General features: G+C 38.9%; 1 protein-coding gene across 9 annotated transcripts in view; it reads left to right on the top strand.

The window, feature by feature from the left end:
• The window catches only part of Tab2 (TAK1-associated binding protein 2), a 30,119-nt gene that overhangs the window by 14,619 nt on the left and 1,069 nt on the right, over window positions 1–14,431 (top strand). For 7 of the 9 annotated variants that reach the window (XM_022081105.2, XM_022081097.2, XM_022081098.2 and 4 more), the window contains 4 exons: window positions 1,993–2,159; window positions 3,421–3,613; window positions 4,347–12,156; window positions 13,807–13,960. In XM_022081105.2, the coding sequence (XP_021936797.1) occupies window positions 1,993–2,159; window positions 3,421–3,613; window positions 4,347–4,570 (584 nt within the window). In that variant the 3' untranslated portion in view covers window positions 4,571–12,156; window positions 13,807–13,960. The remainder of the gene's footprint in view (window positions 1–1,992; window positions 2,160–3,420; window positions 3,614–4,346; window positions 12,157–13,806; window positions 13,961–14,431) is intronic. The other 2 variants (XM_022081103.2, XM_022081102.2) reach the window with 2 other exon arrangements.

Here is a 14,431-nt window from a genome sequence, read left to right as displayed (position 1 = left end):
TTATCAGCTGCCTTCATGATTTTTCTTGCATTCTGGTGAGGTGTATGAACATATACACAATTTTATCTTATTTTACAGTAGTCAGGGCAAATCTCTGATTCTGAGTACCATTAGAATTAAATGGATGAGAGGAGTGGGAGAAGGACACACGTACTTATTTCCCAGCAGCAATACTTTGTACCTTGCCATCTTATATCCTGTACTTCTACTCTGATGAAGACAGGTCATGAGACTTGAGTTGGGGATTTCAACAAAAATGAGATCAGTGAGAAATAGAAAATCAAGCGACATGTCTTACCCATTCATCTGATCAGCCTTCATTTCTGAAATTAGTCTTTAAATGTTTGCTATTTGATGTGGCATCAGCGTAAGTTGGGTTGTTACGTAGTGGGTTCAGGTTGACAGCTCACAATGCGTGAGTCTGTGGTTCGATCCTATATATATATGTTTTTTTTTTGCAGTAAATGTTCAAGAATTATTAAGAATCACATGAAGATGTAAATTGGAAATAAGGAGATGGGAATTGTAAAGCTGCCTCTGGTGTCCAATGCTGCACTGTTCTGGTTGTAACAGGCTGTTTTACCGTTCTTTAGCAAAGGGATTGATTGTTTCCACTTTGTCATATCTTTCTCCAACTCTTTCAAGATTTTCCCTCCAGCCTTCAAGTAGTCTTTTTTCCTTCAGCATGTCTGTCCAATGCTTTTGTAATGTACATAAGTAAAAGTATTAAAAATATATTAAAATTAGCCGTCAATCACAATATAATATAATTAAAATATTAAAATATCATTTTACGTTCCCTATCGAGTACTCGATTTACATGTGGAACATACACGACATGTTTCGGCTATATATAGCCATCATCTGGTGTTATGTATATAAACTTTTCACTAAATTACTGATTTTTTACTGATTTTTAATGATTTTTCATTTTTCTTATGATGTTGTGAAATAGGTTTTTATCATTAGTGGGATTAATGAGTGAGCAGGATGATTCCTCGTTTATGGTTGCAAATTTTCTTTCACTGTTTACTGTGCACTATGATGCTATCTGCTTCCATTGTCTCATTAGACTGATGAGCACTTGAAACCTTGCTTACCGTGTTTGTATGCATGATTTATGTTGATGAACACTGCCCATTAACAAACAAACTGTGCATGTATTGCTGGAAATGGTAATTCCATGAATTAATACCTATATACTGTTCCAAAAAAATGATAGGCCATTTTTGAACACATCAAAGGAAGGTCATCTTCTGGGATGTTGTGCCATGTATTTAGTAGATACTGACTCGTGTTTTATATGAGCTTATTGTCTCCATAATTAGGGTGATCATTGTACATCTTAACAGCTGTTATGGCTAACATTTCTCGTGATTTTCTTCAGTCTATCCAGGCAAATTCTGGGATGGTGTCTTCATCCAGTTCTGTTCAATTCTAATTTTTGCAGTAAAATAACTGGCAAATAACCAAATATCAGTACTGAGAGCATTGAACTAATTTAATGTTTTTCAAAACTATTAGGTTCTGTCACTGCCATTGTGTTACTTACTTGCTTAGGATACGTAGGCGACTCGTTCTTCAGTGCCTTGAGCATCTGTGGGTCCCAACATTCATTGGCTTTGATCTATTAGACAGTTGGTAGGACTCTTTGGGTGAGTGATCGGCCTGTCGCAAGGCCTCTACCTATACACAGGACAGCACAACACAGAGAGACGCGGACAAACATCCGTGCCTTGAGTGGGATTCGAACCCACGATCACAGTGTCCAAGCGGTGTAAGGCCCACGCCTCAGACCGCTCGGCCACTGTGATGGCTGCCATTGTGTTACAGTTCAATTTTATGAATGTGAAAAATGAATGGATGACTCCTACATGGTACATAATTAATAGTGTGTCATGTATTTTACTGTCTCTGTAGTTGGGTGTGATCCCTGAAGGTTTTCATAAATCTCTATGTAAAAAGTACCATACATGTTTGATTATGTTTCAGTGCTTCTGCAGCAGCAGTTGGAGCGCAAAAATAAACTACAACAAGAACTGCGGAAAGAGAGGGAGAACCTGCGTGCCATGCAGCGGGAAGTCCAGGAAATGAGAAAGGATCTTGAGCAGCGGCAGCAGCGCAAACAGGCTGTCTCTCTGCCCATCATGTCCTCTGTGGTATTAGTGCAATATTTCAGCAGTTTAGCCTTAAGCAGTACTGCATGATGGATACTGCACTGTAGCATGCACCGCTCCTGATTTGTAATTGGGAGGCAACCAGTTTCAGTATGACACAGGGACTCAGAAATTTTGAGGTTTTTCTCACTGTCAGTGCTAAGATATAATTTATTCTAACTAATTAAACTGTTAGTGAAACCAAAATGATCAACATAGTTCATACTGAAGCGTGCCACTGGACACAATCCTGAAGCAATTTTGTCACAATCTTACAACCCATTTTCCTGAGATGTTGGCCCCCCTGCTCATTGGGCAGACTCTCTTGCTGTTGAGTATAACATCAGGAATTTATGTGGCCATACCACCAGACACTGGTCCACTCGAGCACAGGATAGAGAGGAATGGAGGAGATGCTGGGACCCGTGCAAATCAAGCTGAAGAATGGGTCGTTTAAGTGCTAAGTTAAGAAGTATCTTATTAATTAAAACGTAAATGCCCTATTCGCTTTCAGTAAAGGTTAACAAACTCTATTAGCAGAATCCAACTGTTCAGTGCTTGTAGCTCACTCATATTGTGAGACCCTAAACTGTAGCTTAGCGTGTGTGCTTGTCTGGCACTGGTCCCTATGTACATACTTATTCAGTGAATGTAATATGTATATGAGTGTGTGAGAGACAATTTCCAAGACTTTCACAGCATTGACGGTGTCTGGCCCCTCTCCCTTTATTAGAATTTGCTGGGGAATACAGTACCATTGTGAAGCGCACTGCTGTCTCGTACATGCGTGGTGGTGCTAATTTGGAATGTGCGTTCCAACTAAAGGCAATTTTTTTCGCAACTTTACACCGTGGTACAATCATTATTAGATAGACTCTGCAAACTTGCAGAATTTCAGGTCAGGTTTTGGCCTGACAAACTGGACCATTCTCTTGTGAGTGATGACTGTCATATATACTTAATCGGTCATGAAGTGAGTGTGTTCAAGTGAGCATTGTGAAAATCTTAATTCTCTTCTGAAAAGCTGGGAAATTTGAATTTTCTGACATGTTCCACTGTGTTGTTAATTACCAAGATTTTCATTCATACTATGAAAGAATATACTGTCAACACAACTTAAAATTGTTGTCTCAACTTGCACTACATGTTTCAGACATTGTGATTATCTTCAGGTGAACACACACTGCATCAGTAGGTTAATATTACTTTTAACGGAAACTTTACATTTAAATTGATCGTCACCTTCTTGTTCTCTTTGTTTCAGCTTCAGAAAGTACAGGAGTTGCGAGTGGAGATCCAGAGGCTGCAGGAAGAGTGTAAGAGGATGACACAGGAGGTCGACCTCAAGTTGGATGCTCGAGTGCCACTTGGGGAGACAGATGAGGAGTTCTACAAAAATATCTACACTGGGCAGCAGGGTTTTATCTTTCCTCCATCTTCTCATCTTCCTCCATCTAGTGAGTTCACTGAATTGCAAAGTGAGAGGTGAAGTTGTTTGAGGTGACTGCAATTTATGAAGGGAATAGCGATGTTCATTCTGCTCGTAATGTCCTCACATATTTCCTTTTCAACATATTGTCAACATAATTTCTTGGCAAAACATGTACCCTTCCTGCTAAGGATGATATTTGCATCTGTGAGTAATTTAGTAAGTGGGGTCGAAGAATGTGATTAACGTTGTTACAGCCATTGAATCGGTAAGGTAAGGATGGGCTAGACATGTGCCGTGGGTGGATAGGACAAATACATATACAGAACTTTTGTGAGGAAACATTATAGAAGGAAGCAAAGGTATAGATGGGAATACAGTTTTAAAATGGTTGACAAGAAGTTATTTTGATTGGATCGGTTTTTGCTAGCATAGAATAGGCTGCATTTGTAGCAGTGATGAATCATTGGGCTGAATGGGTTTTGTGGAAGTTCTGACCATATTTGGTCCAGGAATTGTAAACAGATAAATGTAAAAAGCTACAGGTACCTGCACACTGCAGATGCTGTGGCTCTAGATGGTAAATCTGAAGTAATTGTCACAGGAACATAGAAGGGAGTGATACTGTGCTGCCCAATTTGTCTGCTGTCCCATTCCCATTTGAGAAAATACCAGTCAATAAATATAGCAATTTACATATGCTGTTCTGTTGTGGAAATGCAACTGAGTGACTTACAGCAAACTGCTTTCTAATGTTGCAGGACCCGCAGACTCGGCAGAGGGTCCCCACTGGACCTGCTCGCAGTGTACATTCCAAAACCACCCCCTGTTGGACAAGTGTGAGACATGCGAGATGCCTCGTATATTGATAGGTACGGACACCTGCTATTGTCATTCCACTAGCTCGAAGACCTGTCCACCCAGCTCACTGGTTAACCTTCCTGTAATGCATGTGAAACGAGTGCCATCTGCTAAACTAGCGTGAGTTGTAGCGTGACTAACGGAACAATGGCTCAAACATGCCATTACCTCCATGCCAGATAGTGAAAAATATTTATGTGACTGACCTGCGGATGCCAACTGCACTGATTACGTTCAGTTGCTACTTCTGGACCCTGCACCAGGGGCAGACAGACTCTGTGGCCGTCGTTGATCGGACCACGTGACTCTCAAAGAAATTGAAGGGACCACTGTACAATAACTGCCCTGTTGCTAATGTAAGGCAGTAATTAATCAGACCAGTGTGTTTTGTTAAGTAAATATGAATTATAAATTTTAATATGCAGAGTCATATGCTAGAGACTGAGAACACACAAGTTTCAAGGATGTCACACCATCAGGAGTGACCTTAGTAAGAATGGAAAATCAAAATGGCCTCACACAGTCACGTCATCTTCAAAAATTCATGATCAAAATAAATAAAATTCTGGTGTGTGTGTGTTAGGGCATGGCTATATATATTCAGTGGGTATGACATTGTTTGATTTGACTGTTGTGTTCATACTCTCCTGACAGACGCAGTACCCACTTTTTATAATGTAATGTGGTATATGCCTTTTAGTGTGTGGTTTCCATTTAGCTGTTAGTTATTGTAATGGCAGCCATTGTGTTAGTGCTTAAGGCTTCTGTTTATCACACTTGACCTTGTGTTCAGATAATGTTACTTAATGATTTCCAAATTATTTGACCATTGATTTATTCAGTTGCTTGTCATCCATAGGTGATTTTTTTAATTCGTTATATAAATTTTCCTAAATTTCCACAAATTGGGGCTTTGGTCCTTTTCCTTTCTCAAAAATTTAAGGTGGGGATAGGGAACGGAGGAATAGTCTAACAGTAATAGTGGGCATTGGGCGGGGGGACTTGTCACAGGTACCCAGTCACTTCAGAATTCATGTCATGCCACTGTAAATAGTCATTGTTATCACTGCTACATTGTAGCGTGCTCTACGTATTGCAGAAGTGATTGTTAAGTGTGTTAATCGTGTAAAGGGGCTGAATAGCAGAAGACAGTTAAGCTGACATTGAAGCATAAGCTTCAATTAATTGCTGCCCTTGATTAACAGGAGTCAGAGACAAATGTGGCCAGAGTTGATGAAATATGCAAGTGCCTGCAATAGTGTTGCTTGACGTTTTAAGCATGAGTGTATGAAAATGACAGACAAAGGGTTGGCACTGCTTTAGAAATTTGGTTGTCACCGCACAAAAGCCCAATTTGCTTATGAAGGTGCGTGAGTTTATTTCGGTGCCTGACCAGGCTGGCCAATGCATCAGTGTGAAATTGCTGTGCAGGAAAAGCACATTACTGCCATCATTGCTGAAACTGATTCATTTTGCACAGAATTTCAGATATTCTTGCAGAAGAGAACCTGAAACATAACCAGATTCATTGTGAGCGAGTCTGGATTTTGTTGGACAAGACTTCACGTAAGAACTCTTGCATTTGGAAAAGAAAAATGTGCATTTAGCTTGAATAATTCAAGGTGTGCATCTTACAGTGATTGGTGAAGACAAAAGCCATGATCATGTAAGCACTTTCGCCCTGATGACGGAGGCAGTATGACCTCTGAAACGTTGGTTAACATCGACCAGACTACACAGCGCAATAACCCAGAAGACGGATATCTTCATACTCACTGCTGTGAGAACCTCAAGTCTTACATTTGTTTCATATGTTTCTTCTTTCCTAAATGAGTAAGTATTACAACAGAAAGCAGTGTTTCTGTCTACAGAAGATGGTCACATTATTCCATGTTTTAGCCCCCCAGTGTCACAGACATGGTATAATCCCCGGGTCAGGGTCTAATTGCATCAGTGAAACAGCACTACCGTGCTGGCCTTCTCTGAACACTTGCTTAAGATAACAAACGATGGAATTGTGATGAAAAGAAACTGAGAGCGTTGGTGCTACATTCAGTGAGAGCAGTGACATTTGCTTGATTATGAAGGAAACATTTTTTTCTATGTTCAGAGGAAAATGATTTCAAGAATTCTCCAACAAAGAAGTGAAGAAGTTGAAGTTATTGATGTAATCAGTGTTTTGTTTTGAATTGATTTGGAGCAGTTTATGAAGAAGACCTTTGAGACTGGCAGGAAAACCACGTGTTGTTCGTACAGTATGGCATTGCAGTGTGTTGACACTTTGTTGGGTCACGTGGATGAGTGTCAGTGATGTTACGGCTATAAGGAAAATCTGAACGATTGGGAGGAGCAGTCTAGATGACTTGCAAACATAAAACCACATTATGGATTGTAAATCAGTGTACCCTAAAGGTCAGTTGAATAATTTGCAGAAAACGGTTAAGTATTGATTGTCGTGGCGTGGGTTACAGTGTCATGTAATCTTGTAGCTGGTGGGTTACCATTGTTTCAGAGGAATGTACGAGGTGCGATCGGAAAGTTTCAAGACTGCGCGTATAAAAACCCGTACACTTATCTCAGGTATTAAATTCATCCATCACCCTCGACGTAGTTCCCCTGGGAGTGAACACAACGATCCCAGCGCCGCTGCCAAGCCTGGAAGCATCCCTGAATATATTTCTTTGTCAGCCTGTCAAGCACCATCTGCGATTGTGCCTGAATCTCTTCTATCGTCTCAAATCTCCTTCCCTTTAGCTGAATTTTCATCTTTGGGAAGAGGAAGAAGTCACACGGAGCTTAGAAAGGAAGTTGGGGTCGGTTCTTGCAAGACAGGATGCGTCGCATGTGGAGTTCTTCCTTTAGAATCAGCTGACAGGTCCCATAGCCTATCCCAACAATGTCGCACAAGTCGTTGATGGTAGACGTCGATCTTCGTGAATGGCCTGCCGAATCTTCGTAACATTTTCGGGCGTTGTGCTCGAAGATGGTCGTCCAGAACGCTCGTCATCATCGACAGAGGTTCGGCCATTTTTAAAACGTGAATGCCACACAAAGGTTTGTGCATGACCCATTGCGGACTCCCCAAATACTTGCTTTAGCATTTCATAGGTTTCCGTAGCCGTTTTGGCGAGTCTTTGGCAAAATTTGATGCACACGCCATTCCAAAATTGCAGGAGGGTCGGTGTAATGCACTACCAAAACGCCCGTAACTAAGAAACAAAAGCTAATTCGATGATGCCGGCTGGCACACTGATTCACTATGAATGTAGGCCGCACCCCCTAGCGGCAGAAGCTCGTTCTACATCCGGTTCGCCCTCTATTGACACAGTCTTGAAACTTTCCGATCGCACCTCGTATAATCTCTATTTTTATGGTTCAGTAGTTTGTGTAAGAATACAAAACACAATATCTTGGATTATCTGTGTGTTCAATTTATTTCTGCATCTTGTCCCGTTTTTTAACATGTACTACCAGGATGAGGCCATTAATATTCCAGAGCTGTTAACTGATGTCTTGCATGTATTTTTGGTTCATGTTCCAGCTAAAAACTGTGGCATTGCCGCTGTGATGCTTTCAGCCTCATGCATAAATATTTGTATGCACTAAACACATGTGGCTGTGATTCCCAGGATTGTGATGTAATTTCATTGTACATTTGTGTTGTTACAAAAATTACTGTCTAGTTAATGAACAAACTAAACTTTCTAATTCCATTGAAACTTCACAGTTCAGGCAGGTACATAAATACTGGCTTTTTTCTGCAAAACTTGTGAAGTTTTATTGTTGCAGCACTACAGGAGTTGGAAGTATTTGTGTGTTCTTGACTCATCACCAGACCGCAGGACAAAATTTTGTTATAAGGGTTGTTAAGTCCTTAAAAAATGTAGCAGATTTAAAATATTTGGGAATGACAGTAACAAATCAAAATTGGATCACATGAAGAAATTAAAAGGAGATTCAGTCAAGGAAAGCTTGCTACCGTGCAGTTCAGAATATTTTGATTTCCTGTCTGTTGTTTAAAAATACGAAGCTTAAATAAACAAATGTATAATTTAACATGTTGTATGGGTGAGTCTAGGTCGTATATTCATGGAAGAACAGAGATTGTGGGTACTGAGGGGAGTATTTGGACCTAAGAGGGATAAATGACAGGAGGAAGGAGTAAACTGTATTTAATGAGGAGCTCTGTAATTTTTTATTCTTCTTAAGATGTGTCCACTGTAACTGCGTTGCCTCACAGCCAAGCCACACTGTCTGTGTCCATCTTCCCACAATTTCTTCCCATGGCCTCCCTTCCTTCTGTGTGATGTCTTTCCTGACCTGTTGTTCCCATTGTGGAAATGTCTTTCTCTCATTTACATGTTCAGAACCTTCTTTAGAATTTTTCTTCATTTTAATTTTTCCTCATATGTTTAAAAGTCACATCTCGTCTGATATTCAAATGCAGTGACACCTGCTTGGTCCATTTCAAAGTTTGTGCTCCATGCATTAATGCATATATGCAGTAACTTTTAAATGTGCATATTTTCCTCATTGTTTGTCATTTCCCATATTTGTAGTAGTCCCTCATTAGTTGGTCAGATTTTAGTGCATTTTTAATATGTCTATACTTTTGTATTTTACTTGGCAAGTGCTTGAAGCTCTCCACCTCTTTTATTTCACGATTATTACATCTTTTTCATGCCTGCTGTCTTTCAGATTCTTTTCATAACCACACATTTATCTAGGAAGAAGACTGTCTTCAGGGCTGTAGCGCCATGTAGTCCTTGCTGCCTCCATCATCAAGGATCCATGATGATGGAGGCAGCAAGGACTTTTGAAACATTGGTAAACATCTACCAGACTACATGCTGTTACAGCCCAGGAGACAGCCATCTTCATCCTCACTGCCATGAGAACCTGAAATCCCACCCATTTATCTGTACAGGTAAACCTCGCTTTACGCCAAGGATGCTTTCCTGGACGAACCAGCGTAAATGGAATCGGCGTAAATTGAAACTCTTTTTATAATATAAATCAATCGGAAGTCAATGACATGCGTTCCCAGAACCCAAACATTGATGACTTAAGTTCCTCAAAATTGACTTTGCCTTATCCGTGATAGCAATTTCAGTCAAGGGAATGTTTTTTTCGATTCATGTCATCCACCCATAGCAACAGTAATTTCTCCATTCTTTCTAAAAGTTTACTTCTGCTATAACTCACTTGCGTTGCACTTACTCTCGTAGCCTGTTGCATTGACTTTTATTTTGTACGAATGTTTCATTATGGTAGTCACAGTGGAAGGAGGCTACTTCATACTTCTGCACACATTACGACAGGTATCACCACCTTCTATTCTACGAATTAAGTCCATCTTATCTTCTAACGTAGTAGACCTACGCAACGTTTTAGCAACACACTCACTTCTCTTACCAGACGTGGTGGCTCTTCTACAATTTATAAACATAAAACAGTTGCTACTGCAGAATAGTGGTCGAACAACGCAAACACATTTAGCACAATTTTCTGCACATTCAATGTGTCAACAAGAAGCAAACTGAGCACATTTTTCCTTACTCCCTTATCAGGCTGAACACAAATGACTCACCGTGAAGAGTGACCAATGCTCACGTGACTCTTGCTCAATGTTGGCGGATTTTTAGGAGACTATCTCGCAACTACTTCGCAATGAGTGCAGAGGTGACTGTATTTATAATTTTTATTCAAAATCAGCAATGTAAGAATTACGAGTTAGTATAAGAATCAGTACGAGAAACATTGTAAAACGTTATAAATAATAGTAAAATATATGTTTTTCACTTTTTGACTTGCTGGTGTCAAAAGCGGCGTTATTCTGAATCGGCGCAAATCGAGGTTTACCTGTATTGACATTTAATCCAAAATATTTACATACTGTAACAACCCTTTGAAATTTCTTTACACAGGTGGTTTCCTTTGATTCCCGTATAACCGTGTCATATGCAGAATTTCTGGTATTGCACTCTTTTTCCCCTGCTCTTACTGTCCTTAATATCTTGTCCATTACCATGTTCAACAGCACAGCACAGCAGAAAAGTGTTTCCCTCTCTAATACTTGAAAACTTGTAGATTTGTTCCATCTACAATCACACTTTTTCTCTCACTTGTCATATTCTTTATTCTTTCTATTAGTCATCTGGATAAATTTGCCTTGTGCAGTGGTTTTCAGTTTTTCTGTCTCTTTATATTATCATATGCCTATTCAGTATCAGTAAAAGCCAAACATGTTTTACTGCCAAATATCCATCTTTTCTGTAATGTCTATCTCACTCAGAAAATTAAATCAGCTGTTGACCTGTTAACCTCTAAAAATTTGGTCTCTGTACCAAATAATATTAGGATGAACAAATCAAGGTGGATTAGATTATTGGATAATGTAGCAGGCATGAGGTGATAAATGCATACAAAATTTTGTTTCAAAGTCTGAAAGGAAGAGTACCACTTAGAAGACATGGGCATAGATAGAAGGATATTAAAATGGATTTTAAAGAAATATGGTGAGGAAATAGCTAGCTGAGCATACTGTTAGGTTCTCAAGAATGACTGCTCTGTGATGTTGATTGTGTATAGGAGTTTTAAAAGATATATATATATATATATATATATTTGTTTGTTAAATATTTTTAAAATTTAAGTGCAGCATTGTGTACAGGTGTTGTAATTATGTGCGAATAGTGAGTAAGCACTGTCAAAAGTGCTATTTCCTTTTCCATATGTGGCATGTAACTTACCTTTAACCTGGCTGTTGTGTGCGCTGTAGATGCAAGTCTGGCATTCAATCTGGTTTCAGGTGATTATTGTAAAGTACAGTGATTATGCAGAATAAAGATATGCAGTCTTTTGTAATATACCATGAATGTGTTCCATATATATGTGTTGTTTTCCTTACCAACATACCATTTCTTATTCAAAACTTGCTAGTTTTGGATCAGTGACAGTTACAAGCTCTTGATTCCGTGTAGGCCATCTGTTGAATTGAGTTATGTATGTCCCCTGAAAATAGATTTTGATGACATTCTTGTCCTTCGGCCAAATTAGCTTTCTGTTGTATTAAATATTCACTAAACAGAATTTAAGGTGAAAGTACATATTCTAAAAGGAACAATGTTTTAGAAATCGGTAGACTAAGGAATGCCTTTATGGACACCTTGTACAGCTGAACTCCATGTAATCTTATCTCCAGCCAATGGAGAAGAAGGTGGGGCCTCATCTTTTCCATGTGATGTATTTATTTGGAGTTACATATTACACAGGTAAGCCAGCCAGCATTTATACTGATTTGGCACTCCGCAGACAGCAGCAGGAGTCTGGTAGGAACAGAATATTGTGGCTGAGTTAGGGGAAATATGAATGGTGTATTGTGAAGAATGCTCTTGAAAAGTCATCACTGTTAGGAGTAAGATATAGGTGGGAAGGTTTTGTTAAAATGTATCTTTGAAACATGGCTTTTGTAATTTGGGCTGGATGGAATTGGCCCAGAATTTGATGCAGTTGTCTTTGATTGGTTCTGTTAAGGGGTCTTGTACTTCAGGATTGGGTTTTTGTGCAAGAAATTTAAATAAAATGTAGTCATTCCTTGGATGAAGTATGTTCTGTTTCCAGTTGCTTAATGATGTGTTTTTCTTTTAGCTGGAGGAGAGATGCAGGATATTCACATTCATGTGACGCATCACAACTTTCCGGCCAGACGTAAGCACATGTCATGTTCTAACACAACTTGCATATGTTTACACTTTTGCTAAAGATTTTCATGTAAACCAGCTTGAAATTGGATTAGACACTGCAGAAATAGTTTAACTTTAGTTGGGAGCCTTACCAAGGAACAAACACTTTCAAAATTAATGCAGTGGTATAACAAAACAAGTATGCCAGAAAACTCAAAAAAAACCAATAGTCCACAATCATTTTGAATATTTTACAAGTCTCATTTTTTGGAGTAAACCACATACCAAATTTTGTGTACATAATTTGTCACTCATCTATTGTCCAAGTCATTTTGCTTGTTCCTTATTAACTTAATTAACTGCCGTTCCATTTCTTGCTTCCATTTTCCCTATCCAAATAATTAATGCATAAGGAAAATGTGCAGAAAACACTTTCATTTTGGAAGAGTCCGCTAGAACTGTTGGAACAGGAGGAAAAGGAGGGAGATGATCTGCAACTGTTCTACAGAATTCTTGGAATTTTATCTGTTAGTGTATGTAGCTCACTCATTGTTACTGTTTCCATCATCAAATGAAGCGGCCAAGCCACCACCTACAGTAGCAGGTTCTTTTACTGTAACAGTCTGAATATCAAATGTTGCTATGTACACTGCTGACCTCAAGTTAACAATCCATCTCCCTCCCTTGAGTCACCTGAGTAGGTTTTATTTTGTTAACACAGAAGTTGGTGTATTTTTTCGACCAAATATTTCATAGTCAGTTCAATAACATCTTAATACATAACACATGACATTTAAATATAACCGATGGCTAGTCTGTAGAGGTCCTGGTGATGATAACCATTATTGGTTGGTTGCATATGTTGGTAAGTAAATGAGTAGCTAAAATGTTTTAATGATGTAATGTTGTTTCAAAATCACTGGAATATTAAATTTTCAGCCAAGACAATTGGGCTACTGCTGAAGTTAAATGGTTCAAAAGTTTTTATCCCTGCAGCCCCGCTTCCCATTCCTGTTTAAGTGCAACAACTTTGCTCCACTGCCAAAACATTGACAATAATGTGACCTAACAAAGCCTTTTCATCATTTCATACAGTTTCATTAAACCATTCTTAGGTGAAATAATTGTTTATATATTTACTTCTTTTAAAGTATTTGCATTGTATGTTAAAAGTGCCAATGCAACAGTTCCTAATTAACTGTGATGGACATTATCTTGCCATTAAAAATAACTGTGAACCCCAGCTTTTGGGAATGTAGATTTGGGAGGTGGGGGTGATATGGCTTATAGTCCTGTGAATACAGTATATGTTTCCAAGTGTTCCCTTCCCAGAATTTCCTAAAATTCAGTATTGTTCAGAACTTTATAATACCCTGTTCAGTATAACATAATTTGTTCTGTCATGTTATTCCCAACTTTCAAAATACTACAAAATTTGCTATGCTTCATTAGTTCACAGATGAAGTGATGGCTTCAGTTAAGCAATGCCAATGCGGCAAGACTGATGTGATCCCGTTTTTTTAATGTAGAGCGATACGATTTCATTTATGATGGCATGAATTGGAATAATATTTAAGAATAGCCCATGGCAGCTTCCAATACATATTCCAAACAGACTGTTACATAACCTCACTAATTGACAGAGTAGTTTAATGGCTCTACTTGTTTGTTCTAGGGGTCATTCACAGTTGGGTTGTCTGACTATCTACCATCACTGATGCAGTCCACCCCATGAGCTTCTTGGATGCTAAATCTTGAACCCAACATGCAGAATTGTTTGCAGGCCAACATGTTAAACACTTGTCATATAACCAGGTGGGTTCAACCAGGCAAGTAATGCAGATGTTTTGTTCTTCACAACAGGTATCACCACATTCCCTGCTGACTCACATGAACACTGTACTTTTACTTATTTTCCAGTGAGTTTCATATCATGGAGTATAGTTCATAGAAATTTAGTGTTCACAAGGGACATAAAATATCTGCCAAATCCACAAATGATGAGTACTCTGATGTCTAAATGTTCTTGGCGAGCCTTCATCGACAAGAAATGATGAATTCAGGTGCATTTTAAGAGGCATTATATCACTGCCTAAATATTCACATTCCTGAGTTACATAACCATTCATTATGCACATAATCATCGTGGAATGTGATGTGTTATGAACTGTGAAGTAAAATGTAGAATCTTCATACATCTCTGACCTTGAGATTTGAGGTTCTCACAATGGTAAATGCCATTCGTCTTCTGGGTTGTAACACCATGTGGTCTTGTAGGTAGATACCAACATTTCAGAGAA

The sequence above is a fragment of the Zootermopsis nevadensis genome, unplaced genomic scaffold (genome assembly GCF_977971745.1).
Source record: "Zootermopsis nevadensis isolate Lab colony 2312 unplaced genomic scaffold, Znev_1.0 Znev_ptg000030l, whole genome shotgun sequence".
Taxonomy (NCBI): Eukaryota; Metazoa; Arthropoda; class Insecta; order Blattodea; family Termopsidae; genus Zootermopsis; species Zootermopsis nevadensis.
The sequence above is the reverse complement of the archived record's forward strand: the minus strand, read 5'-3'. Positions and strand labels throughout refer to the sequence as shown.